The 27703-nt window shown below is 42.9% G+C and overlaps 1 protein-coding gene across 3 annotated transcripts in view; it reads right to left on the bottom strand.

The window, feature by feature from the left end:
- Positions 1 to 27703, bottom strand: part of PFKP (phosphofructokinase, platelet) — an 88169-nt gene that overhangs the window by 37485 nt on the left and 22981 nt on the right. For all 3 annotated transcript variants that reach the window (XM_087712523.1, XM_087712525.1, XM_087712522.1), the window contains exons 3-7: positions 17117 to 17194; positions 13793 to 13982; positions 9313 to 9478; positions 686 to 730; positions 487 to 595 (exon numbers count right to left, since the gene is read on the bottom strand). In XM_087712523.1, coding sequence (XP_087568649.1) covers positions 487 to 595; positions 686 to 730; positions 9313 to 9478; positions 13793 to 13982; positions 17117 to 17194 — 588 coding nt within the window. The remainder of the gene's footprint in view (positions 1 to 486; positions 596 to 685; positions 731 to 9312; positions 9479 to 13792; positions 13983 to 17116; positions 17195 to 27703) is intronic.

Below are 27703 nucleotides of genomic sequence, written 5' to 3'. Positions count from 1 at the left end.
AGCCCAATATCTTCAAGAAATAAATTTTGCCACTAAAATGAACTTTTGACTCCTTATTCTGCAGGGAAAGATGTCAACAAGCCCAGTACACTATAAGTTTAGTGACGTTTTTGTGCATCTGTGCCGTTCGAGCAAACCAACTCCTGCTTTCAACCATAACTTAACCAAACTGTTTTGCAAGCTTGCCGAGAGCCATTAAGGGAATGGCCACGGATATTTTCTTAGTGAAAAATAAATGGATTGTACCATGGGGCTACCTTCACTACAGTGCTCCATTTTTAGAAGAAGAAGGGGAAAAAAAAGACCAGAAAAATAATCCAAGAATGCCAAAAAAGGAGATCTTCACATGTCATCTTTACCATTTTGGCACAATTGTCTTTTGGAGACTGGAAATTTGGGCTATTCTTGTACAATTTTCACCAGGGAGCTAATAATCTTCTAAGGAAGCCCAAGGCATTATATAAACCAAAGCTGAAAAGGGATTACCTCAGAAAGCCTGGCACACATGTGATCTTCCCATCCTTCCTCAGGTGGATATTCAGGGATAAATACATAGTCTGCACCACAGGCTAAAGCGCTAACAAGTGCCAGATACCTGTGGCAAAGAAGAAAATTACCAATCAGTATATGAAGTGTACACCACAACAATGCTTTACTAAAAGTGGTTTATCTTGGAGATACATACCCACAGTGCCTTCCCATCACTTCCAGGACGAAGGTTCTCTGATGGCTACAGAAATCACAAGATAAATCAACAAACAAAACAAACAGTGAGATACTATTCAAACATAGAAATTGAGGATTTAGCATTAAGTGGATGACTCCAGTGCTTATTTTTTGTTTGTTTGTTTATTTTTTTATTCTTTTTCATCTTCCTTCAGATGATCTTTCCTTAATTCATAATCTAGCTGCCAGCAAAGTATATACAGGTAGCACTTGGCTTACGACCACAATTGAGTGCCAAATTTATGTTGTTAAGTGAGACATTGGTTAAGTGAGTCTTGCCTCATTTTATGACCTTTCTTGCCACCATTGTTAATTGAATCATTACAGTTGTTCAGTTGGTAGTGTGGTTGTTAAGTGAATCTGGCTTCCCCATTGACTTTCCTTAAGAGGTCGCAAAAGCCGATCACATGCCACTGGGACATTGCAACCGTCATAGTGCCAAGTGTCTGAATTTTGATTACATGGCCATGGGGATACTACTGTGGTCGTAAGTGTGAAAGTGGTCATAAGTCACTTTATTCAGTGCCGTTGTAACATTGAACAGTCACTAAATGAACTGCTGTAAATCAAGGATTACTTGCATTACAACATTTTATTTAGAAATACCCAGGTTTTTTCCCCTCTCATTTCTCCATAATTATGGAGTTTAAAGAAAATACATCATTTACAAATTATCCTTCACATTTGCTACTACCCTCTTTCCCCGAAAATAAGAGCAGGTCTTATATTAATTTTTTGCTCCAAAAGATGCATTAGGGTTTATTTTCTGTAGCAATGTTGGGTTTCTATTGGTTCGGTATAGTTCCTTGTGTAGGTGTGTGTCCTCCATGGCCTAGTTCATATTAGGGCCTGCAGAGCCACGCTGAATCACACAGGAGACAACTGGCTCCGAGAAAGCCATAACATCCTGATAGTGAATAACATAACATTCTGAGATGTGCCCTACCAATGACGCCCAGGATTTGACCATATATAGAGAGAACTTTCCTGAAGCAGTAGATTAGAAATTGTACTTTTACAGGCTGTTTTGTATCACATGCTATTGCTCCTCCTGCCTTTGTCCTGTCTCAATAAAAGGGGCTACCAGACCCCCAATCTGGGTCGCTCCATCCCGAGAAAATTTGTCTCCTGTCTTTTCTCAACATTGGCTTCATGGGCGAACAGCGGAAACTTCACATTTGGTGACCCCGACGTGATGACCTGTGTCGCCAGCCTTTCACTCATCCCCGACTTGGCAAAGCCTCGCAACCAGGGCCTGCCGTTAGCGAACGGAGCACCCTCACAATCGTGAGTATGGGCTCAGGTTTCTCGAAGGCTCAGACTGCACACCTGCAGGAGCTTCGGGAAATCATTAAATTCTCCATTGCAATCTCTCAAGCAGCAGTTCGCTTGCTTCCCTTTCCCCCGAAAAAACATTTCCTCTCTCTATTGGCTTACATCTAAGAATTGTCCCATTTACCCTGAAAAGGGCTCTCTTAAAGTAACCACGAGGCCTGCCAGAAGTTCTCACTACTTGGAGACTTCTTGTAAGATGCCTTCAAATTCATGAGGAAGATATGCAGGGGGCTGCTTTTAAGCCTTCGGCAACATCTCCCCCGCACTACTAGGAGATCGCCCCTCCTGGGGCCCTCTCCAAAACCCTCTGAATACCTTAAAGAGATTAACAAGGCAATTGCCAAGGGTCTGTCCAACAATGTTACCACCCCTCAGCTAAAGGGAGGGGATGGGTTTGACACGGGGCCTCTGCAGCCCCCCCCTCCCCCGGGAAGCCCTTGGAATTCTTTTCACAGATGTTTCACAGAGCAATTGATTTATAGGATCCGAATTGGAATGGAGAAAAATGGTTTTGTGCATGTGTAAGTTTGTGTGTATGTGTTTGAGTGAGCGAAGGATCCAGTAAGGGAACTGCACCTATTTAGTAGTTAATTATGGGGACAGGTTGGGCAGTAGAGAGTACAGAGAAAGTGATGAAAGTGAAGGAGGGAGGGGGAAGAGGAAAAGAGAAGGGAGAAGGAGAAAGTGACAGAAGAAAGTGAAAAGAGGGAAAGAGAAAGTGAAAAGAGAGACAGAAAGAAATCTGGTAAATGGCGTTTTTTGCATGATTTGCGGGCTGTTAATAAAATTATCCAACCCGTGGGAGCGCTGCGGCCTCCCCAATCCAAATTTGATTCCCCAAGAATGTGATCTCATGACACTATTTCTCAGATACCCTCCCTTTTTGCAGCCCTAATTACAAAAGCCCTTCCACTCCAGTGGAAGCCTCCTTCAACAGCTTTTTCCTATCAAAGACGCTATAACTGTCTTTGCTGATAGGAGCAAACATCGGGGAGCATGTGCCTGGCAGGAGGATGGTACATGGCACACCCAGCTCACAGAGCCACAAAAATCTGCTCAAAGAGATGAATTGGCCGCTTCCATCTTGGCCTTTCAGTTATTTGATACAAACAACCGTTTAACTTAATTCTTGATAGTCTTTATGTGACTCAGATTATAACCTCTTTGTGTGAGTCTTATCTCTCTTCTTCTATTGATTCACAACTTTTGTCTCTGTTTCTCAATTTACAAGGTCTTGTCTTCTCTCGCTGTTATTTTTTCCATGTCTCCCATATCTGAAGTCATCAGCCCTTCCCTGGGCCTCTCCAGGAGGGCAATGATGTTGCTGACGCTGCGGCATCAGCCCCCCCCCCATGTCAATATTTGTTCTGCTATCACACCTTGGGATAGCCACTCTTACTTTCACCAGAATAATAAAGCGCTCATAAAACAATTTGGCCTTACGTCAGTGGAGGCATCAGCAATCATTCAACAGTGCCCTACCTGTAGCCAGCAAGAGCATTGCCTCCCAATGGGAGTTAACCCCAGGGGGACAGAGTGTTGTCAAATTTGGCAAATGCATGTTACCCAATATCCTCCATTTGCCCCTTGGAAATATTTACATGTTTCCATTGATACGTATTCAGGCTACATTATGGCATCCCCCCAAAGGGGTGAAGCCACCAAACATGTTATTAATCATTGTATTCGGACCTTTGCATCGCTGGGACGCCCAAAAGAATTAAAAACAGACAAGGTGCAGCCTTTGCTGCCTTTTGTAACCAATGGAGCATTGTGCATAAATTTGGCATTCCTTATAACAGCCAGGTTCAGGCGTTGGCTGAGCGCGCCAACCAGACATTAAAACATGCCCTGGACAGATATATTGGCAATAGGGGAAAATGCCCCCTGGCCTCCCAGCAGTGCAACACACCGGCGGCCCATCATCCTCGGCAGCGACTCATCATTTTGCAGCTCCACCTACTGCAGACACCTCCCGTCCACCTGTCTACTATCGCTGCTTGCCTGACTTGAACCTGCTGACCTGATTACCTGGGAAAGGAACTACGCTGCAATCCAACTCAAAGAGAAAGTTCTTTGGATTCCAGGACGGCACGTAAGACCATATTTGCCAAAACCACCTATACAATCACCTACACAAACACAGAAGCAGCCTGACCATGACCAACCAACAGGAACCACAGCTTGAGGCTGTCTCTGTCTCTGACCTGGAACACAGGGCAGAGCACCCTCCACCCTCCACTCCCCCGACTGGCTGCCCTGTCTTTCGCCGCAGATCTCCCTACGATGTGTTTGGTTGAATGCTACCTGTTGTCATTATTTGAACCAGTCCGGAGAAATTGAAACCAGTGTGGACAAATTACATGATCGCCCCTCCTGGGGCCCTCTCCAAAACCCTCTGAATACCTTAAAGAGATTAACAAGGCAATTGCCAAGGGTCTGTCCAACAATGTTACCACCCCTCAGCTAAAGGGAGGGGATGGGTTTGACACGGGGCCTCTGCAGCCCCCCCCCTCCCCCGGGAAGCCCTTGGAATTCTTTTCATAGATGTTTCACAGAGCAATTGATTTATAGGATCCGAATTGGAATGGAGAAAAATGGTTTTGTGCATGTGTAAGTTTGTGTGTGTATGTGTTTGAGTGAGCGAAGGATCCAGTAAGGGAACTGCACCTATTTAGTAGGTAAATTATGGGGACAGGTTGGGCAGTAGAGAGTACAGAGAAAGTGATGAAAGTGAAGGAGGGAGGGGGAAGAGGAAAAGAGAAGGGAGAGGGAGAAAGTGACAAAAGAAAGTGAAAAGAGGGAAAGAGAAAGTGAAAAGAGAGACAGAAAGAAATCTGGTAAATGGCGTTTTTTGCATGATTTGCGGGCTGTTAATAAAATTATCCAACCCGTGGGAGCGCTGCGGCCTCCCCAATCCAAATTTGATTCCCCAAGAATGTGATCTCATGACACTTGTCCACTATTTCTCAGATACCCTCCCTTTTTGCAGCCCTAATTACAAAAGCCCTTCCACTCCAGTGGAAGCCTCCTTCAACAGCTTTTTCCTATCAAAGACGCTATAACTGTCTTTGCTGATAGGAGCAAACATCGGGGAGCATGTGCCTGGCAGGAGGATGGTACATGGCACACCCAGCTCACAGAGCCACAAAAATCTGCTCAAAGAGATGAATTGGCCGCTTCCATCTTGGCCTTTCAGTTATTTGATACAAACAACCGTTTAACTTAATTCTTGATAGTCTTTATGTGACTCAGATTATAACCTCTTTGTGTGAGTCTTATCTCTCTTCTTCTATTGATTCACAACTTTTGTCTCTGTTTCTCACTTTACAAGGTCTTGTCTTCTCTCGCTGTTATTTTTTCCATGTCTCCCATATCTGAAGTCATTAGCCCTTCCCTGGGCCTCTCCAGGAGGGCAATGATGTTGCTGACGCTGCGGCATCAGCCCCCCCCCCCATGTCAATATTTGTTCTGCTATCACACCTTGGGATAGCCACTCTTACTTTCACCAGAATAATAAAGCGCTCATAAAACAATTTGGCCTTACGTCAGTGGAGGCATCAGCAATCATTCAACAGTGCCCTACCTGTAGCCAGCAAGCGCATTGCCTCCCAATGGGAGTTAACCCCAGGGGGACAGAGTGTTGTCAAATTTGGCAAATGCATGTTACCCAATATCCTCCATTTGCCCCTTGGAAATATTTACATGTTTCCATTGATACGTATTCAGGCTACATTATGGCATCCCCCCAAAGGGGTGAAGCCACCAAACATGTTATTAATCATTGTATTCGGACCTTTGCATCGCTGGGACGCCCAAAAGAATTAAAAACAGACAAGGTGCAGCCTTTGCTGCCTTTTGTAACCAATGGAGCATTGTGCATAAATTTGGCATTCCTTATAACAGCCAGGTTCAGGCGTTGGCTGAGCGCGCCAACCAGACATTAAAACATGCCCTGGACAGATATATTGGCAATAGGGGAAAATGCCCCCTGGCCTCCCAGCAGTGCAACACACCGGCGGCCCATCATCCTCGGCAGCGACTCATCATTTTGCAGCTCCACCTACTGCAGACACCTCCCGTCCACCTGTCTACTATCGCTGCTTGCCTGACTTGAACCTGCTGACCTGATTACCTGGGAAAGGAACTACGCTGCAATCCAACTCAAAGAGAAAGTTCTTTGGATTCCAGGACGGCACGTAAGACCATATTTGCCAAAACCACCTATACAATCACCTACACAAACACAGAAGCAGCCTGACCATGACCAACCAACAGGAACCACAGCTTGAGGCTGTCTCTGTCTCTGACCTGGAACACAGGGCAGAGCACCCTCCACCCTCCACTCCCCCGACTGGCTGCCCTGTCTTTCGCCGCAGATCTCCCTACGATGTGTTTGGTTGAATGCTACCTGTTGTCATTATTTGAACCAGTCCGGAGAAATTGAAACCAGTGTGGACAAATTACATGATACCGTTCAAACAGTTGGACAAACATACAAGGCCTTGGACTCCTGGTGGTATTGGATGACCTCTTGGTTACCTAATTTTAGCTGGTTGTGAAATGTTTCCAAGACCGTTATAACCCTTGTTGCTTTGCTGATACTGTTGTGTTGCTGTATTCAATGTGTATCCTCTTTAGTAACTATGTGTAAGAATATACTCTCTAGCTTGGCTCCACAGAAGAACATTCACATTGTCAACCACATGGAGTTACATGGACAGTCAACCCCCTTCATGGGGAAAGATCCCTTCTGCATGCCCAGAGACAAAGAAGGAGACGCTGCCTTTTAAAACAAAAACAGTGTTGGAAAACATTCCGGGTGTGTGTGTGCAGGGCAGTTTCTGCTGTCTGAAACACACATACACAGGGATGCAAAAACATCACACCAGAAACATCCTTCCGGCCTAAATGGCCAGGACTCACTATGCAGCCTCATGTAACATGAACTATGCGAGCCAGCTACTCCCACACATGCCCTTTCCCCTCCCTATGCCATGCAGCTTATAACTCTCTACTCCCCCCTTTGCCCACCCTTTGCCGTGATTTTCTATTGGTTTATGTGTAGAATGCTGTGATCAGCCCTGTCAGATGAAAAGGGAAAGTCTTTTTGACAAAAAGAAAATAAAAAAGTAGGAGTTCGGACCAGTTTGGCCAAACCAGTAGTGGTCTGGCAGCCTGGGTCACTGGAACCAGCAGTGACCCAGGCCTGCCACACCCCTGAACCAGTTCTCCTATGGCGGCACCATTCTGCGCGTGCACAGAATAATTTTCATTGAAGAAATTTAATTTTTGTTTTGTGTATGTGCAGACCTATTTATGTGCAAATGCACACACAAACGGAGTTCATTTCCACATAGATTTTGTGCGCACTGGACCGGCAGTAATGCTGGCAGCACCCCACTTCTGCTGTTTAAGTCTTATTTTTGAGAAAATGGCACTCAAATGCTTTCATCTGGCTGACTGGGGCTTATTTTGGGGGGTGGGGCTTATATTGCAAGCATCCTGAAAAATCCTGCTAGGACTTATTTTCTGGCTGGATCTTATTTTCAGGAAAACATGGTACCTTTCAGTTATGGATACTATGGGAAATCAAAGAAGATTTACACAAATTTTCTCCAACATGTTTCTTCTTACTGGCTTATAGAACTATGCAGCAGACAATAAAAGCACTAGAAGAGTCCTCGTTCTTCCTTCCCCTGCCATATATTTGCATGCCATGTTCCTATCACAGCACCTCTCTAACGATGTGACAAATGCCAGTGAAAGTGTTGAAAGGGTTCAGCTGCTGTTGCTAGGAATTTATGCCTGCCTCCCAGGGCTCATTTTCCATCCTTCCGTAGCCAGTCGAAGGTTGCCAACTTCCAAAGAGCTGCTTCCAGCGGCAACAGAATGTATACAAAAGCTCAGGTTGAATTACACATTAAGCCATGGTAGAACATCACGAAGATTAGATAATAAAATACAGTGCTGCCTTGGCTTGCATAACAAAGAATTTTTGGGGGGAGGTTTGAACTGCAAGGAAGGAAGCCCCAATTTGCATTGGGCAGAAAAACATTCCTGGGTTTTTTCTTTCTTTTTTTACTAGTTTTCATTCAGTTAGACGAAAAGGGATAGTTGCATTTAAAATTCCTTTCGAAGAAGGCAGCATGGAAGGCATATTAAAGTCTTGGTCTTATATTAAAGTCATGGTAAAATTCTCAGGGGATGTATATGATTGATTAGCTGATAACCCGGCATTGCCTGGGTATTTATTTATGTTAATCCTGTGTTAGACAGGAAAAGGAATGAATTATATCTATAGTGTCAAGTCAAAGTAATGCTGGAATACACACACAGACACACACACACACTCTCATGAGCCAAAATTTTCTTAACCATGGAAAATGGTTAACAGACTTGCTGAAGGCTGTTCACACCTAACTACATACCATGGTTTATAAACCAAAATGAATTAATTCCTACAAGTTGTTATACTAAATCAGAAAATTATCTTTTGGCTTAGTGCAATCTACGAATACAACTTTTATGTATAACTTGTCTGTGGCAAGGTAAGTTTTGATGGCCACTGAAGGCAGGAAAAGACTCAAAGCCATAGTTTCACAGTTTTCTGAGTATAAGATGCACCTGAAGCAGGAATATTATTTTCAGGAATAAGTCCATCTTGACATTGAAATTACCGTATTTTTTGGAGTATAAGATGCACCGATGGAAAAGACACACCAATATTTTGAAGAAATAAGTAAGAAAAAAAGTTTTTGTCCTCCCTGGCCCCCAGGAGCACTCTGCAGACTTCAGCAGGGCTGGGGAAAGGCAAAAAGGGGGGCATTTTTGACTCCCTCCAGCCCTGATGAAGCCTGCAGAATGCTTCTGGGGGCTGAGGGGAGGCAAAAATACCTCATTTTTCTCCCATTTTTCATAAAAATGTGATTCAGAGGTGGGGCTTCAGGAGGCCAAAAATGGCTGCATTTGGTGTATAAGACACACCAACATTTTCACCCTATTTTAAGGGGGAAAAGGTGCATCTTACAGTCTGAAAAATACATTCGTTCTTCTCTTAGCCATAAAATATAACACAGACAATGTGATATATTATTATTATTACCTCCCTACCTTGGAATTTTAGCAGAAGATTGATGAGGTTTGGGTGTATTTCAATGTAATTCTTAAAACTGTGGACATTTAGCTTTTACTTAAATTTTCTATAGGTCATCCCAAACTTTCTGAGACTTTTTTTAGTGAATCAAATACCTTTGAGCAGTAGTCATGATGGCATCCACCACTTCAATGATTCTATGCAGGGCAGAATCTGTGCCTATGGTCATGTCTGTCCCACAGAAATCATTGTCAATGGAACCAACCATTCCCACAATGTTGAGGGAAGCATAGCTCTTCACAGCATCTTCTTCAATCTCACCTGATCAAAAAGAAAAGACAAAAAGACAAAGAAAGAAAAAGAAGTAATAATACGTCCAGAAGTACCCAAGAAACATCCTTTCCCTTTCAGCCTTATTAGGACGATCTTACAGTCTCAAGGTATACATAAATATCACTTTAGTATTGTATAATGGTATAAAGACATGATATGAAAAGAGTCAAGTAAATTAGAACTTTCATTAAGAATATAAACTACATGCTGTGCATAGTAATTTCCTTTTGGCTGTTTTAGGAAGGATGAAAAAAAATAGACTGGACGCCATGAATATTAACCTCATTAGGTACTTTCTGTAATGTCTGAGAAGCCGTATTCCCCCCCTACACACACACACACACACACACACACACACACACACACACACACAGGTGTGGAAAATTTCAGGTAGCAGGCCTTTCAGGCTTCTCTTCAACTTTGGACAACTGAGGGTAAAATTCAGCAGGTCCTGACAAGTTCTGGAGAATCGGTAGCAGAAATTTTGAGTACTTTGACGAACCTGCAAATACTACCTCTGGGTGGTCCCAGAGTGGGATGTGAATTGAGATTTTGCAATATTCTTCCTCCAAAAATGGGAAGGGAATAGAGATTTTTGCAGTATCCATCCCCTGGAGTGGGGTGGGGATGGAGATTTCGCAATATCTTTCCACTGGAGTGGGGAGGGAATGGGGATTTTGCAGTATCCTTGCCCTGGAGTGGGGAGGGAATGGGGATTTTGCAGTATCCTTGCCCTGGAGTGGGGTAGGAATGCAGATTTTGCAGGATCCTTGCCCTGCCTTGTCCACCAAGCCAACCCACAGAATCAGTAATAAAAAAAAAAGAATTCCACCACTGTGAACAACCATTGCCTATTAGGAGGAGGAGGAGGAGGAGGAGGAGGAGGAAAAGGAGGAGGAGGAGGAGGAGGAGGAGGAGGAGGAGGAGGAGGAGGAGGAGGAGGAGGAGGAGGAGGAGGACAACGACGACGACGACAAGGACAAGGAGAATTGGTGTAGGTGGACCAATGGACTGACTGTATGAAAGATGCTTTCATATGGATTCACATCCATAAGGATAAGTTTTTATGCTGTGATGGTCAGTAAAAAGCCATTTTAGACTTATCGATAGGACTCTGCACATTTTACCCTATTATTCAAGTTTAAATGAAAGTAGTTAAGCTTTTACCAAGAATGGCCCAGATGGTGGATCTGAGCCACTTCTACATGCCCCCTCTCCCTTGCAATGTTAACCAAGAAATGGAAAATCATGGATATTTCTCACGGTTCCATTCACAAGGAAATATTTTTATGAAGTCTAAAGGTGACAACAAGTTCTTTCAGTTCTGAATGCCAGCTTCACCAAAAGGAGCACAGCTTTCAAAGAGGAAAAATATTCCTGTAAGCTGAAGATCTGAAGGACAAGAGAGCGTGTGCAATCAGTAGTGTAAAGCTGGTTCAGAATTCATCTTCATAGTCATTTTTCTTACCACAAATAGAGGGCGTTTTCAGAACTGCCATTTTCATAACTGACAGGCAAACAGGAAGCTTAGCAAAGAGAGAGAGAGAGAGAGAAAAGGAAAGAAAAACTTTCTGTCAACTTTACTTTCCCTTTTCACGGGGTGAGATCTTGCACATGCCTTGTTTGGAACTCAACTACTGCAATAGATTTCTTGGTGTAGGATATCACAGCTTACAGAAATAAGAAATAAAAGGGGAAAATATGAAAGGGGAAAAAAGTCTTTAGCATCTGGACAATTTCAAGCTTTGAGACATTTTGCTGGCTGTGAATGTTAGATATGTTTGTGATGGTTCCAGTATCAGAGTTCAGCTTCCCCATTTCTTAACATTCATCCTAAAAATAGAAGTCAGCTAAAAATAACAAGAAATGTAGCATGTACGTGGTGTGCTCTCCATCCTTCTCCAAACTGAAGAGTTCTGACACTGATGAGGCCCAGCAAATCTTCCAAAGGATAAAAGTGCCACCCCTAATTCATCTTCTGGGGCTATTTATATTTTTCCCTGTTCTCCTAGCAAGTGATTATTTTCTCTCAAGAAAAAGGAATTCGTTCATAAAACATATGAAATGAAAGGGGTTCTTTAGGTCCACCCACCTACATCAGTGAAGCAATCTAAATTAATCTTTGTGCAGTTTTGTGCAGCTTCAATTTGTTATTGGTATAAAATGAGGGCATCTGTAACAGGAAACTTAATAGTCATCCAGATCTCACATGGGAACATAAGAGCACCAAAAAAAAAAAAAAAAAAAGGGAAGTGAAGGCAGGGATAAATGGAACAGGTGCACTGACTTTATTTGCCTAACAAATGAAGGGTGGAGGAGATCCATTCAGCCAAAGACTTCACGGATAAGATGTTAGGGATGAACTACATGAAATAAAGCGGTTGACACAAGTAATCAGAAGGACAAGAAGAATGGAACAGAGGGGAATTAGAAACCAATGACAACAGAAGCCAAGGGAGAAGAAGACCACAACAAATGAGAAAAGCATGGACCAGTGAAGGATAGAAAAGGTGTATTTGTGCAATGTTGGGTGTGATCAGACTTGGCAATCGACTGAAAAGCAATAATGGGGTAAGGGAGAGTGAAAAGGGGGAGAGAGATCGAAGTCAAAGCTCTGTATCTATTCGCCAGGGTGAGTGATAGATCGTTTATCAATGGATGAAGAAAATATTGCAGGGAGATACATGAAAAACGTAAATAAAAGGAAATTTGAAGTGACTGTGAAGTTCCTAAGTAGCAATATCAGAAAAGCAAATAATAGGAGCTGAGTAAATAAAAGTGGCCATGTGACGAGCACAATACACAGTATTTTACCACAATGTTGGGAACTTGTTTTCTTGCTTCATTTGCAAGGCGTGCTTCATTATCAATGAGTCTATTCATTCATAAAAGCAAACAAAAGCAAGACATCAAGACAATGCTGGCAGAGTTCACTGCATATGCCTTCTGTCAGGCAATTCAGGGACAAATAGCATGCTGTTCTGACATTTGAAGCACCTATGTCTGTGGTTCCTACTGGAGTTACGGTTTATAAACTACATATATTAATTTAATGAACATTTAAAAGCACAGAATCCTTCTGTGAGGGAGATGGGAAGTTCTAAAATATGATAGAGACAGACAGACAGACAGACAGACAGATGACAATGACAGATAGCTAGCTAGCTAGCGAGAGAGAGAGAGAGAGAGAGAGAGAGAGAGAGAGAGAGAGAGAGAGAGAGAGAGAGAGAGAGAGAGAGATGACAATGATAGATAACTAGATAGCTAGATACAGACAGACAGACAGACAGGTGCAGATAGAGACAGACAGACAGACAGAGCAACCACTAATTATTTCCAGTGCAATTGAAATGCTACAAAGCATTTCAGCACATGCATGGAGGGTGAGAGGAAAAATTAATAGGATGTATAATTAAAGACCAGAATGAACTCATAATGTTGCAGACAAGGAACTATGTAGAGAAATGAGGTTAGTAAGATAGCTGAAACTCAGAACTAATAAAACTGATAAAAATACCCAAGCAGGAGATAATCTCTGGAAATGTGGTTGTGGCCTGTAAACTAAACAACTAAAAGACCAAAAGAAAACTGATGTAATAAAAATTACCAACACTATAAAACACATAAGGGTGCATATGAATTACATCTCCAACCACCAAGGATGGCACCTACTTAGGATGTCTGAGCTTGTTCTAATCTACACTAACTAGATATTGCAGCTGCCATTAGTTTAAATTGCTTTTTGTCACAAGTTGGGTTGAAAATGTGGAGTTTAGAAACCACTGCTTACATTCTCATGATTGGACAATGCCAGCACTTTGGGAAATGAAGTAACAGTACGGAAAATACAGGTAGTCTTTTAATTGCAACCATAAAGGAACCATCACAATCATGACTCAGGATGGCTACAGGGCCAATCTGATTTCACAATCTTTTTTTGTAGTGATGGTTAAGCAATGGATGCAAGGGTCGCTAAGCAGACCAATGGCTTGTTATAGGTGTGGTTTTGCCAAAAACCTAAAGTAAATGCCAGTTTTCAGGAAAGCCACCATAAAATGGGGTCAGGTGACTGCAGGACACAGCAAATGGCTGCAGCCCAGTTGCCAAGCAACTAGTCATATGATCAGGGGGTGGGGCATGAGACCATCAGAATTTCAAATCCAGATTGTAAGTGCCCCTGCCCCAGGTAAATCCATTATAATCCCAAACAGTTGCTAAACAACTAGTTATAAGTTGAGCCATACCTAGTTCTTGTGGCATGCAAAGGTGATTCAGTGCTTTGACAGCAACCAGATAACTTACCATTTCTTGCCAACTCCTCTAACAGGCCACTCCACTCTTCCCGAAAGATATTAGCGCCGGTTAAGCTGCCATCTCCCCCAATCACACAAAGGTTTGTGATTCCACGCTTCACTAGATTGCAGGCCGCTTTCAAGCGACCTTCGCGAGTCCGGAAAGCTTTACAGCGAGCACTGCCAATAACAGTCCCCCCCTAAAAAAACAGAAGGAAACGTTCAGCTGAGAAAAATTTGATCTCATTTCAATGGCCATAAATCATCCATAAGCAATATTCAGGGCCCATTGGAATAGGGGGGAAAAATCCCTTTATATTAGTAATGATAGACAAAGGTAAAGGTTCCCCTCGCACATATGTGCTAGTCATTCCTGACTCTAGGGGGCGGTACTACTCTCTGCTGCAAAGCTGAAGAGCCAGCGCTGTCCAAAGACGTCTCCATGGTCATGTAGCTGACATGACTGAACCCTGAAGATTCATGGAATGCTGTTACCTTCCCACCAAAAGTGGTTCCTATTTTTTTCTATTTGCATTTTTACATGCTTTCGAACTGCTAGGTTGACAGAAGCTGGGACAAGTAACAGGAGCTCACTCCGTTACGTGGCAATAGGGATTCGCACTGCCGAACTGCTGACCTTTCTGATCAACAAGTTCACCGTCTTAGCCACTGAGCCACCGTCTCCCTTGATTGCTAATGATAGGCAAATAATAAAAGTTGCTTACAACTTTTGTGTGACAGCCTTTCACAACTAGCTTCCTCCCTCCAAAGATGCAGAAATTACAACTCTTACAACTGCCAGGCACGGCACTCATCTTAATCTATATCACATGTATCTTACAAAGCTACATGGTATTCCTATTTTCAAAAATGAAAATATTTGCCGCTTCCACTTTCCCAACTTTGTTGAATTTATTGTTCTCTTCCTCCACACCCTGAGAATGCCCTGTAGATGTGTAAACACAGTAAGATTATAATAGGAGGCAGGAGGAAATCTGGGTGCTGGCCAAATCTTGTGAAACAGAGAATCTGTGTTGTGTATGATTGCAATATTCCATTTCCTTTTATCAAATGCTTAATCACAGGTATTGTGATGTTACCTGTCCATAGAGGCAAAATAAAATTTCTTTGCTCTGTTGGAAGACCGGAGGGACAAATCATCATGGAGAAAAGCTATCCATGTGGTTCGGGGTGGGTTCCAGTAGGCACTACTGCTGGTTTTTCACTGGTGTGTTGCGTGCGCACTTGATGCGCACTGCATGCGCAGTGCAATAAAATTGTTCTGCGCCTGTACAGAAGTGAAAAACAAGATGGCAGCACCTAAGGCGCCACCCAGAGGACCAGTTTGGGTGCGTGGCAGGCCTTGGTCGCTACCGGTTCCAGTGACCCAGGCCGCCAAACCACTACTGGTATGGCCAAACTGGTCCAAATTGGTAGGAACCCACCAGTGATGTGGTCACAAAAAGTCAACAGCAATTTGATGGTCTTTAATTACTTGAACACTATTCCAGCACAAAAGGAAATTGTTATGTAAGTTGAAAATCTTGCCGCTTCTCATGATGTCGTACTGATTCCTCAGCAGGTAGAAAAGGACCATGGAACTGATGCTGAAGAGCAGCATCCTTAACCCAACAGCAATTCATAAAGAACTCCCAGCATACCAAAGTTTTGTAAAAGGTCTGATAATCAGACAAATGAAAAGCAGAATGAAAACACACCAGACTCTATACTTGTTGTATAGCTTCTGTTGCAAGGGCACTGGAAAAATTGGAGAGCAACAGAAAACAATAGTGTCAGAAAGCCTTAATGTCTATGATCATAGTTGTTTTAAAGGTGTGTTTCCAAAAGGTAACTGGACTGGTTTATTGGAGGAGGAGGGGGGAGGAAAAGCAGGAGGGGGAGAAGGGGAGGAGGAAAAGGGGGGAGGAGAAGGAGGAGAGAGAGGAGGAGAAGGGAAAGGAGAAGTAGGAGTGGGTGGAGGGGAGACGGGGGAGGAGTAGGAGGAGAAGGAGGAGGAGGGGAGAAGGTTAAGGGGGGAGGAGGGGAGGAAGGAGAAGGAGATGGGGAAAAAGGGTAAGCGGGAGGAGAAGGAGGAAGAGGAAAAGGGGAAGGAGGAGGAGGGGAGGGAGGAAGAGGAGGATAAGCGGGAGGAGGAGGAGGAGGAAGAGGAGAAGGGGAAAGAGAAAGATGAGGGGAGGAAGAGAAGGGTAATGGGGAGGAGAAGAAGGAGGAAGAGGAGAAGGAGAGGAGGGGAGGAAGGAGGAGAAGGGGAGAAGGGTAAGGGAGAGGAGGAGGAGGAGGAAAAGGGGAAGGAAAAGAAGGAGGGGGAGGAGAGTAAGGGGAAGGAGGAGGAAGAGGAGGAGAAGGGGAAGGAGGAGGGGAGGAAGGGGAAGGAGAAGAGGAGAGAAGGGGGAGGAAGGAGGAAGAGGGTAAGAGGAAGAGAAGGAGGAGGAAGAGGAGGAGAAGGGGAAGGAGAGGGGAATAACAAGGAGGAGAAGGGGAAGGGGGAGGAAGAGGAGGAGGAGGAGGAAGAGGAGGAAAAGGGAAAGGGAAGGAGGGAGGGGAGGAGGGGAAGTGGAAGGAAGAGGAGGAAGAGGAGAAGGGGAAGGAGGAGAAAGGGAGGGGAGTAAGGAGAAGGGGAGGAGGGTTAGGGGGAGGAGGAGGGGAGGAAGGAGAAGGGGAGAAGGGTTAGGGGAGGAGGAGGAGGAAGAGAAGGAGGGGAGGAAGGAGAAGGAGGGAGGAGAGAAGGAAGGAGGAGGAGGGGAAGGAGGAGGAGGAGGAGGAGGAGAAGGAGGGGAGATGTATTTTTGAAGCTTCCTGAATGGGAAGTGAAACGTCTTCTCCTTCTACCTCAAGGAAAAACAGTCCAGTTCCTTTTGAAAAACACCTTTGAATCAATAAGTATTCTTGATCATTCAAATATGTACATTATTTGAGCTCTAGCTTCAGTCTTTTACTGATGATTTAGTACAGTGATAGTTAACCTTTTCGGCACCATGTGCCAAAACTAGAGTGTGCAGGCATGCACTGTAGTGCCAGAACCTGAAAGAGAGTAGCTGGTCAGTGCGTATGCACTGGGTTCTGTTGTATGCATGTACACCAGCCAGATCCTCTCTTTCAAGTTCCAGCATGCGAATGCCAGCTGGTCTTGGTGTGAAGACCAGCTGTTCAGCATGCAGGAAAGAAGCTGGAAGGGCAGCTGGCAACGGCGCACATGCCCACAGAGGGCTCTATGTGCCATCTCTGGCACACATGCCTTAGGTTCACCATCACGGATTTAACATATTATCAGGTAAACATCTGTATTAACATTCCCCTTAATTTGGTACCCTACCACTTGGAGGATACTTGAAACACTCTCCCATGTAACTTCAGCAATATTTTCACCCCCATCAACCATACCTTGGTATCCCTGTAGGGCGAAAAAAAAGTAACAGTTTATATGAAGAGAGGAGGGAAGGAAGGAAGGAGAAAGAGGGAGAGAATATATAACACATATTTGGAGATGTTATTTTTTCAGATAATGAAATTTTAAGCTAACACACTAAAAATACAAGCAAGTACATTAACAGGAAAAATCTCAGGAAACTGGTGAATTTCCCTTGTTGCAAAATCACTGCGATTTCGGTTTATTTAGATTAAGGTCAGATACATATAGAGTTTTGATGCCATCTTTGACTCATCTTGAAAAACACTAAGCAGGAGCAGACTGCTATTGCTTTGATGAATTTGACATCAGAAGGAACCCCATGGCTATAGGTTAAATGTCTTGGGAAGAGGAAGATGTGATTCATTTCTGAATCATTACCCAAAAATCTACATGGACCGATCCATTGCTGTCTGCAGGGTGAAGCCTGACATTTTTGGTTTCCTTTTATTAAAAAAGCTAACATAAACAGTGCAGAAGTTGATAAAATCTTCAGTGTTAATATAGAAGTCCCGGTCACTGAAGCTATTAATTTAACTGTACAACTGCAGCTTATTAGAAGAGCTTTTATCCCGTTACTAGGAGACAAAATGCCAACATTAAGATTATATCCAGGGCTCCCAGTAGTAAAGGCAGGCCACTACATGCTCTGTTACATAAAATATTTGAAACGTGTTGGTGTGTGCGTGCATGTTTCCACTTCACCAAAATTTTAAATTAAATGCCAACTATCTACCAATATTGATTGAACCTCATGTAAAACAGGAAATGTTGCAATGAGTTTCCCATTTTAGCGGTATGCCTATAACTACTAAGCAGGAATTCATAAAACTCAACAGAGAAAGATGGAATAGAGGAAGATTAGGTCAAGTGTAATAATGGAAGAAAAAGGGTACGACTTATTATTAAACCTGTATTTGCAAATCAGACAGCCAGCATGTATCCCTTACCTATTCTGGGTAACCCAAGGCTGCCTAATTTCAGGGCAAGATAGACGGATAATCTCCATTCCCACCACACTCCAGGGAAAGGATACTGCAAAATCCCCATTCCCTCCCCACTCTGGGGCCAGCCAGAGGTAGTATTTGCCGGTTCTCTGAACTACTCAAAATTTCCACTACCAATTCTCCAGAACCTGTCAGAACCTGCTGAATTTCACCCCTGATCCCATCCTATCCCACCGTCATTGTACTCAAGATTTAGATGGTGGAAGGGGGAATCAATTGTCCTTTGCTGAAAAGCTTCCGTAATACCATAACAATATGTCCAATTATGTCCCAGTATGTAAAACTGATTCTCTGTGGCAGCAAAAATCATGCATTACATGGCACAATATCTCTTATTCATTTTTTTCCAGTTTACAAAATAGTCCAGGTAAGTCAAAATCACTAGAGCCTGTTCCTCAAATGGCATTGGCTTTTTTGATCTCTACCTTATATTTTGAAATGAAAGAAAGGATATTTTAACATCTGCACTTATCTGTTAGTCCTTCATTTTCAGCTCCTTTCCCCAAAAGCTATAGCATTAAAACCTCTTTAGCATTTAATAAAGTACAGGTTGACTTACAACCATTTCTTAAGTGACCATTTAGAGTTACAACAGAACTGAAAAAAGTGACTTATGACTGTTTGTCACACTTAGTGACTGTTGCAATATTCCCATGTCACATGATTAAAAATTTGGCTTTTGACAACTGGCTCATATTTACGACAGTTGTCCTGGAGTCATGTGGTCACCTTTTGCGAGCTTCTGACAAGCAAACTCAATTGGGGGGGGGGAGATTCACTTAACAACCATGGTTGTTATCTTAAAAATTACAGTGATTCACTTACCAACTGTGGCAAGAAATAAAATGGGGGCAAAACTCACTTAATAACTGTTTCACTTAGCAACATAAATTTTGGGCTTAACTGTGGTTCTAAGCCGAGGACTGCTTGATGCATATAGTTTTTACAGCATAGGTTTAACTGTTTTATTGGACTTTCCTTGCCAAATCACTTATTTTCATATCATGAAATGGTTTTTTAAAACTATAAATAAATCAACATTCCTTACTTTCCCTGGGGAAAAGAGGCAAGGGAAATATGGGATCTATCCAGAAGAAATACAGATACACTATATTGCCAAAAGTATTCGCTCACCCATCCAAATAATCACAATCAGGTGTTCCAATCACTTCCATGGCCACAGGTGTATAAAATCAAGTACCTAGGCATGCAGACTGTTTTGACAAACATTTGTGAAAGAATGGGTCAGTCTCGGGAGCTCAGTGAATTCCAGTGTGGAACTGTGATAGGATGCCACCTGTGCAACAAATCCAGTCGTGAAATTTCCTCGCTCCTAAATATTTCACAGTCAACTGTCAGCTGTATTATAAGAACATGGAAGTGTTTGGGAATGATAGCAACTCAGCCATGAAGTGGTAGGCCATGTAAACTCGTCTAACATCAGTATGTTACCTCACAAATGCGCTTCTGGAAGAATGGTCAAAAATTCCCATAAACACATTCCAGAACCTTGTGGACAGCCTTCCCAGGAGAGTTGAAGCTGTTATAGCTGCAAAGGGTGGACCGATGTCATATTGAACCCTTTGGATTAGGAATGGGAGGTCACTTACAGTAAGTTCATATGCGCGTAAAGGCAGGTGAGCAAATACTTTTGGCAATATAGTGTAGTAAGAACTGCAAGTAGACTTTTTTAAGGTTCAAGGTCAACAATTTACTAACTCATTAATCATATTTAATGCAACCTAAGTACTGTTGCCTAAAATAACCATGGTAAATCAGCTTTGGGACATAGCAATATGGTTGGGAAATTACCATAGAAAATCAGATACTGAGTCACTGAGAACAGGGATTTTTAAACGAGGTGTGATTAAAACGAAGAATAAGTTTTCAGCCTTGCATTTTCCTGAGATGCTTTTTTAAAAAACAAATATTTTTATTGTTTTATATCATATATTTCCTTTCTACGGTGAGCAGTGTGCTCTCTAGATGCCCAAGATGTTAACATACAACCCTACATACAAGCATACAAACATCGTCATTATAATCCTATATTTATATATATAAACAAATATGCAGTAATATATAGGCAAATATGCGAAAACATCAATCTTATTATAACATATATTATGTAACATTCATCATATTATAACATATATTAACTTCCATTGTGATATATGTGGATATATGACCATCAAGTAAGAAAAAAAATAATGAAAAAAATGTTTTCCTTTCTCATATACACCATATTTTACCCCATTTTACGATGGTCCATCTCTTTCTGTATCTTCCCTTCTCCTTCCCTCTCTTCCCTTCTCCCCCTACTTCCCTTTTTCCTTCTCCTCTCCTCCACTTCCCTCTCCTTCTCCTCTCCCTTCTCTACTTCCCTTCCCTCTCCTCCCTTTTTCTCTCCTCCTCTCTCTTCTTCTCCATTTCCCTCTTCTTCCCTTTCTCCTACTCCTCTCCTCCTGAGATGACCACAGAGAGCTAGACCAGAGGGGTTAACTATCACTTCAAAAGCCTCCCTTTTTCTCATGTGAAGCAGACTTGGTATCAGAAATAGTATAGGTCTCTTACAAGCTCAAGGGGTTGGACCAGGTGACTTCCAAGGTCCCTTCCAACACTATTACTATTACTTCCAGCTATTTACAGCAAAAAGTACCATTTCAGTTGACTTCTAGCCATTGTCCTCCAATCCCATCGCTTCCAAATGAGCTGGGCTTCCAGGCTTTCCTGTCAAAAAATCCAGCTCTCAATTCTAGGAACCAGCGTTCCTACCATCCCTGTTCTACTTATTTATTTATTTATTTATTTATTTATTTATTTATTTATTTATTTATCTGTATTTACTTCCTTTGTTTATGTTAATGCTTATACCTGTCACCTTGTACATGTTTGAAATAAATAAATAAAATAAAATAAGGGTGGACTTGGTCTTCCAAATATTAGAAATTATTGGGTAGCTAATCAATTAAAGGTGGTCCCAAATATTATAGTAGCAACTAGAGATTTAATATGGAGGGATATGGAGTTGAAAGAATTAAGGGAAATAGTTGATCCCATAGAAACAAATTGGTTTAAAAAGGATATTTTAAAAATTGCTAGGAGGACTCAAAATTCCTTTTAAAAATTTTTTGGTAGAATTATGGAATAAAGGAAGATACCGACTAATGCCAGGAATTTCTCCTTTAACACTGGTAGTGGAAATGGAGAAATTCCCTAAGATTAGATTGAAATAATGGATTAGTAAACTAAAAGAAAATCAGATATATAAATGGGAAGATTGGAAGAACAAGCTAAAGAATAACTCCAGTCTCGGGCTACAAACTAGGCAAGTCTGTTGGGAATAAAGGTCTGTTTTCTATGAAACACTTTGGTATCTTAAAGCAGATTGCGCTGGAATCAAGAGTGATAACACAATCTTTTGCTGGAAGAAATGTATCCAGGCTGAATCCTGTTTGTTGAATACCAAACTTAGCATGCCTTGCTTGCACTGACCAAGAGCCGACACAAAAGAGCTATCAGAACAGCAGTTCGGCTGACAAGGGGGTTCCTTTTTCCCACAACCTCAGAGCACTTATAATTGCTTGGCAAAACATGTCAAACTCTAGCAGAGGGGTGAGGGTGGGAGAAGAGTGGGAGAAGCCATTAGCTGAATAAAGATGAAGGACTTGGAACTCACTCAATTTCCAAAGAATTCCAGCACGATTATTTCTCCAATGTAGCACAAAACAGAAGCAACAGTGAACGTGAATTAGACTGCACCGCATTGCATAGTAAACCTAAGTTGGAGACTTTAGTGGACAATTATGTCAACTTCCTTCAAACTGATTTCTCTAAGTAGGTTTAGATGAGTTTATCACATATCCTATGATTCTCAGCCAACAGTGAGAATTTCACAGCATAAATAGCCCTTGACTTAAAACCATTTGTTTAGTGATTGTTTAGAGTTACAATAGCACTGGGAAAAGATGACTTATGACCAATTTTCACAGTTACGACCAGGAGTGAAATCCACTTACCTTTGCTACGGGTTCGGTAGCAATGTGAGCACGTGGATGCAGGAAATCTTGATTTCTAGCTAATATAAATCACGCGCCACAGCTGATCATCAGAAAAGCATTCTTTTTACTACTGATTTGGGTGAACCGCTAGTATTTCTGCTACTAGTTTAGCCGAACTGGTCTGAACCAGTAGCATTTCACCTCCGGTTATGACCTTTGCAGAATTCCCATGCCATGGGATTAAAATTCAGATGCATGGTTCATATCTTTGACTGTTGCTGGGGTCATGTGATTGTTTTTTGCGATAAGCGAAATCAATGGGGAAACTAGATTCACTTAACGGATATGTTATTAATTTAACAACTGAAGTGATACTCCTAACAATGGTGACAAGAAGGGTCATAAATGGAGCAAAACGTGTGTAACAGATGTTTCAGTTAACAACAGAAATTGCAGTTTGAAGTCAAGACTGCCTGTCTAACATGAAATTCTCCACCATCGAGTCAGGATTAACTATGAAATTGTGAGGTGCAGTAGTGAGTATAGACACATGCAAATCAAACAAGTTTCTGATATGTTTTGGGTCACTTTGAAGCAAAGAATAGCAATAGCAATAGCAGTAGACTTATATACCGCTTCATAGCGCTTTCAGCCCTCTCTAAGCGGTTTACAGAGAGTCAGCATATTGCCCCCAACAATCTGGGTCCTCATTTTACCCACCTCGGAAGGATGGAAGGCTGAGTCAACCCTGAGCCGGTGGGATTTGAACCGCTGAACTGCTGATCTAGCAGTAGCCTGCAGTGCTGCATTTAACCACTGCGCCACCTTGGCTCATACAAAGGGGATGAAATGACTTCAACCACAGAATAACATTTTGGACAGATAAAGTGATGGCCTCAATTTTCCTAAAATCATGATCAGCTGATTTTTCAATACAACCAAGGGAGAAAACATTAAACACTGTGAGGTCCTTGTTTATCTCTGAGCATGGTGGTTTTCTTGCAGAATTTCATTTCCAGACTAGTAACCCCACTAACATTGATATTAGCTAGAGTTTGACAATAAAATATCTGCAAGAAAACCACAAATCTCAGAGAGCATCAAGAATCACATACAGGGCAGGGCATAACCTTTTCCTAGGGGGTCACAGCAAGATCGACAGCAGTTTACAACTTCCGCGACACCTCATTTTAAAGCCCATAAAAAACTGAATTGAATGAGCTATTAAATGTTAAATTTGCTTTAAGAATGGCTGGAAAATTCGATTCGGAAGAACAAAGGATCATTGACAGAATAAAATGCATTGCCTTTCGAGAGGCTCGCGATGCTGGAGCGACGTTTATCAATCGAAAATCGATTGCAAACAAATTGAAACGTCATCCGGATTGGGTTACTGATAATTGGAACAAAACAGCCCAAGAATGTTTCACAAAATTTGGAGAAGGGCGTCCTCTGCAACTGTCCCAAGAAAGCAAAGCCATCATTGCAACTGGCAGTCGCAAACAACGAAAAGGAAACCGAAAAGTGGCCCAAGAAATCCTTCAAATTCGTGGAAAACGAGTTGATCAAAGGACAATCGGCCGATATTGAGAACGAGAAGGTTTGAAGCCATTCCACGTCATTTGCAAACCATTGAAAACTCAAACACACGTTCAAGATCGGCTTTGGTTGTGCGATTGGTTGTCTGAATGGACCGAGGAAGATTTTCTTCATTTGGCGCCATCTGACGAATTCTTCATTTATGCCATTCGAAAACCGAATTTCCAGAACGATCGAATTTGGGCTAAAGACGTCGACGACATCGCCAAACATGAATGATATCGACAAATCGTTCGCAATCCGACTTGCATCGGGATTTTCGTCATTTTCACAGCCAAGAAACTGCATTGGGTTTTGAAGGATAAAGGGGAATCCTGGGATGGCAGTTATTTCCGTGAGAAAATTTTATTGGAGAATGTCATTCCATTTCTCAGTGATCCAGACAATGTCTTGGTGGTTGGTGAGGCTGTCTTTCTTCATGACAAAGCTCCTTGCATGCGTGCAAATGCGACTCAGCAATTGTTACAGGAAAACAATGTCGAATTTTGGGGCAATGACGTCTGGCCGGGAAATTCGCCAGATCTCAATCCGGCAGAGAACATTGGGGCCATAATTAAGGATGAAGTGGAAGCTCTGATGATTCAGGAGCAAGGTCAAAATCGATATTCGGTTGAAACTTTGAGAATGAATTTGGAAACTGTGTTGAAAAATCTGGAAAATCGAACGGAACTGTTTGAAGATTTGTTGTGTTCTTATCCACCTCATTTGAATGCTGTTCGAAGGGCTAATGGTGGTCATACTGACTATTAAATCGTGTCAATAAACTCAGTTTTTGATGGGCTTTCGAATGGTGTATGAATTATTTGTGTTGTTATTACAAGTGTTGCTGTGACCCCCTAGGAAAAGGTTATGCCCCGCCCTGTAGTTTAACGCTGAGCTACAAAATGAACTTCAATGGTGAAAAAAAATAAGATTTTCCATTTAGGCAAGAAAAACAAAAAGCAGAGGTACACTATATGTGGTACCTTGCTCAATAGTAATAACCGTGAGAGGATCTTGGAGTCCTAGTGAACAACCATTTAAATATGAGCCAGCAGTGTGCAGCAGGTGCCAAAAAAGCCAACACAGTTCTAGGCTACATAAACAGAGGGATAGAATCAAGATCACATGGAGTGTTAATACCACTTTATAATGCCTTGGTAAGGTCACACTTGGTATACTGCATTCAGTTTTGGTCGCCACAATATAAAAAAGTTGTGGAGACTCCTCAAAGAGTGCAGAGAAGAGCAACAAAGATGATTACTGGACTGGGGGCTAAAACATATGAAGAACGGTTGCAGGAACTGTGTATGTCTAGTTTAATGAAAAGAAGGACTAGGGGAGACATGATAGCAGTGTTCCAATATCTCAGGGGTTGCCACAAAGAAGAGAGAGTCAAACTATTCTCCAAGGCACCTGAGGGTAGAACAAGAAGCAATGGGTAGAAACTAATCAAGGAGAGAAGCAACTTAGAACTGAGGAGAAATTTCCTGACAGTTAGAACAATTAATCAGTGGAACAACTTGCCTCCAGAAGTTGTGAATGCTCCAATACTGCAAGTTTTAAAGATGTTGAATAACCATTCTAAATATATTCCTCTATCAACTTAAACACTATTCACTAGTAGACACTTTAATGAATCTCCTCCTCTCTTCAATTCTATGCTATCTCAACAGCGAAATGACCATTGACTTAACTGAAGGGTTCTTTTCTGGGTGCTGTGAAGGAGAGTCCAAGCATGAGTTAAATACAGCCAATCTGCCCAGGACTGAATTGAAACTAAGAAATCCAATAACAATTCCAAACAAGTATATCCAAATGGACAGTCCATAAAGTCTGCACGGAACAGTGGAGACAGACCCCAGGGTGGGGTTGGACTCTCCTTCACAGGGCCTAGAAAATGACCCTTCAGGTAAGTCAACTGTCATTTTCCTGGGCGCTGCTCTGGAGAGTCCAAGCCAGTGGTTGGTTGCAGGTGGTACGCCCCAGTATGGGCGTACCAGAGCCAGCCTGGAGCACTGGATACCATTCCAGTACGGTGCTCCAGAGGGCCCACCCACCCGCCCGAGCTCCTTACCTGTCTTTTAAAGCTTCCACGCTTCTATGCGTGACCCGTCAAAACCGCGGTCCACAAAAGTGCGATCGACGAAAGCGCGCATTTGACGTCATCACAGTGCGACGAAAAAAATTAAAAATTGAAATAACAATAAAATTAAAGCAAGCCGATTCACATAAAGGTAAGGGTTAGGTTTAGGGTTAGGGTTAGGTTAAGGGTTAGGGTTAGGTTTAGAGCGTTAGGGTTACTTTTAGCGTTACGTTAAAGGTTAGCGTTAGGTTTAGTGTTAGGTTAAGGGTTAGGTTTAGGGTTAGATTTAGGCTTAGGTTAAGGGTTAGGTTTAGGGTTAGGTTTAGAGTTAGGTTTGGGGGGGTTAGGGTAAGGCTTTCGCTTTATTTTTACATTTTTCGATCACAGCGTGATGTTTTCGTCGCGCTGTGATGACATCAAATGCGCGCTTTCGTCGACCGCGATTTTGTCGTCCACGGTTTTGTGGTGGAACCCTTCTATGCACGTGAATGACGCATACAAGCCTGCACGACGCTCCGCTGAGCAGCTGGAGCATTGCAAAGGCTTGCAGAAGCCTTGCTGTCAGGTAGGACGCATACGCACATCACGCATGTGTGTGCGCGCACCACATGCATGCATCTGGGTGACGCTGGGGCCGTTCCAACTGTATTGCTTGGAACGGAATCCGGAACCCACCACTGGTCCAAGCATGGGATATACCCAAGCTAAATGTCACTAGGGCGGGAAACAATTGAATTCAGGGTCTCTCTGCTGGTATGAATGCCCTGAAGGACTTGTCTCCCAAAAGCCCCCTCCGCAGAAGCAAATTTGTCCAATTTATAGTTCTGAACAAACGGAGACAAGGAAGTCCAAATGACTACTCTTCAAATCTCTTGTATCGGCGCTTGAGTCGCCCAGGCTGCCATAGTGGTAGCACTTCTCATAGAATGTGCAGTGATATGGCTTGGTACTGGTTTGGACTAGATAACGTGGGCAGGTATAGTGCATTCCGCAACCACCGTCCAATGGTAGATGAGGAAACTTTGCGGCCTTGGGATGCAGGTTGAAATGAAATGAAAAGTGATTTGGAACGCCAGAGCGCTGTGCGCTTAATGTACTTGCGGAGCATTCTACGGACATCAAGCATGTGCCATCTTTTCTCCTTAGGGAGTTTGGGATGTGGACAAAAATCCGGAAGAATGACCTCCTGGGCCCGGTGGAACCAGGAGTTGATTTTAGAAATAAATGTTGGATCCAGTCAGAGAACCACCCTGTCCAGTTGTATCAAGCACAAGTCCTCCCGAACCGAAGGAGCTGCCAACTCCGAAATACGCTGCGCAGAAGTTATGGCAATCAAAACGACGGTTTTAAACATCAAATGCTTAAGGCTGGTGGAACGAAGCGGTTCGAATGGTGGGCCAATCAGGGCCCGTAAAACTATATTGAGTTCCCATGATGGATATCTGTTGACCACCAGGGGCCTTAGGTTGGTTGCACCCCTCAGGAAACTACGGATAGTGGGATGATGCCCAAGGGGTGAATGTTCATCTGGGGCAAGTATCATGGATAACGTGGCCACCTGACGCCTGAGTGTGTTAGGTGACAGGCTTTTGTCTAGTCCATCTTGCAAATAGTCCAATATTTGTGGAATCGTAGCCGAGGTTGCCGTCACACCATGAGATGTACATCAGGTGTCGAATGACCTCTAGGTGGTGTCGTAGATCCTGGTCATGGAGGGCCATCTGGACACTTGAATGGTGTGGATGACCTTGGTGGAGAGGCTGCCCCTGCTCAGGAGGTCCCTCTCAAGTGCCAGACAGCAAGTTGTAGCCACTGGTGCTCC

Source organism: Thamnophis sirtalis, unplaced genomic scaffold (genome assembly GCF_051295495.1).
Source record: "Thamnophis sirtalis isolate CommonGarterSnake01/CBP01778 unplaced genomic scaffold, rThaSir2_p1.2 scaffold_4, whole genome shotgun sequence".
In the NCBI taxonomy this organism is placed as follows: Eukaryota; Metazoa; Chordata; class Lepidosauria; order Squamata; family Natricidae; genus Thamnophis; species Thamnophis sirtalis.
This window is presented reverse-complemented; position numbering and strand designations above follow the sequence as displayed.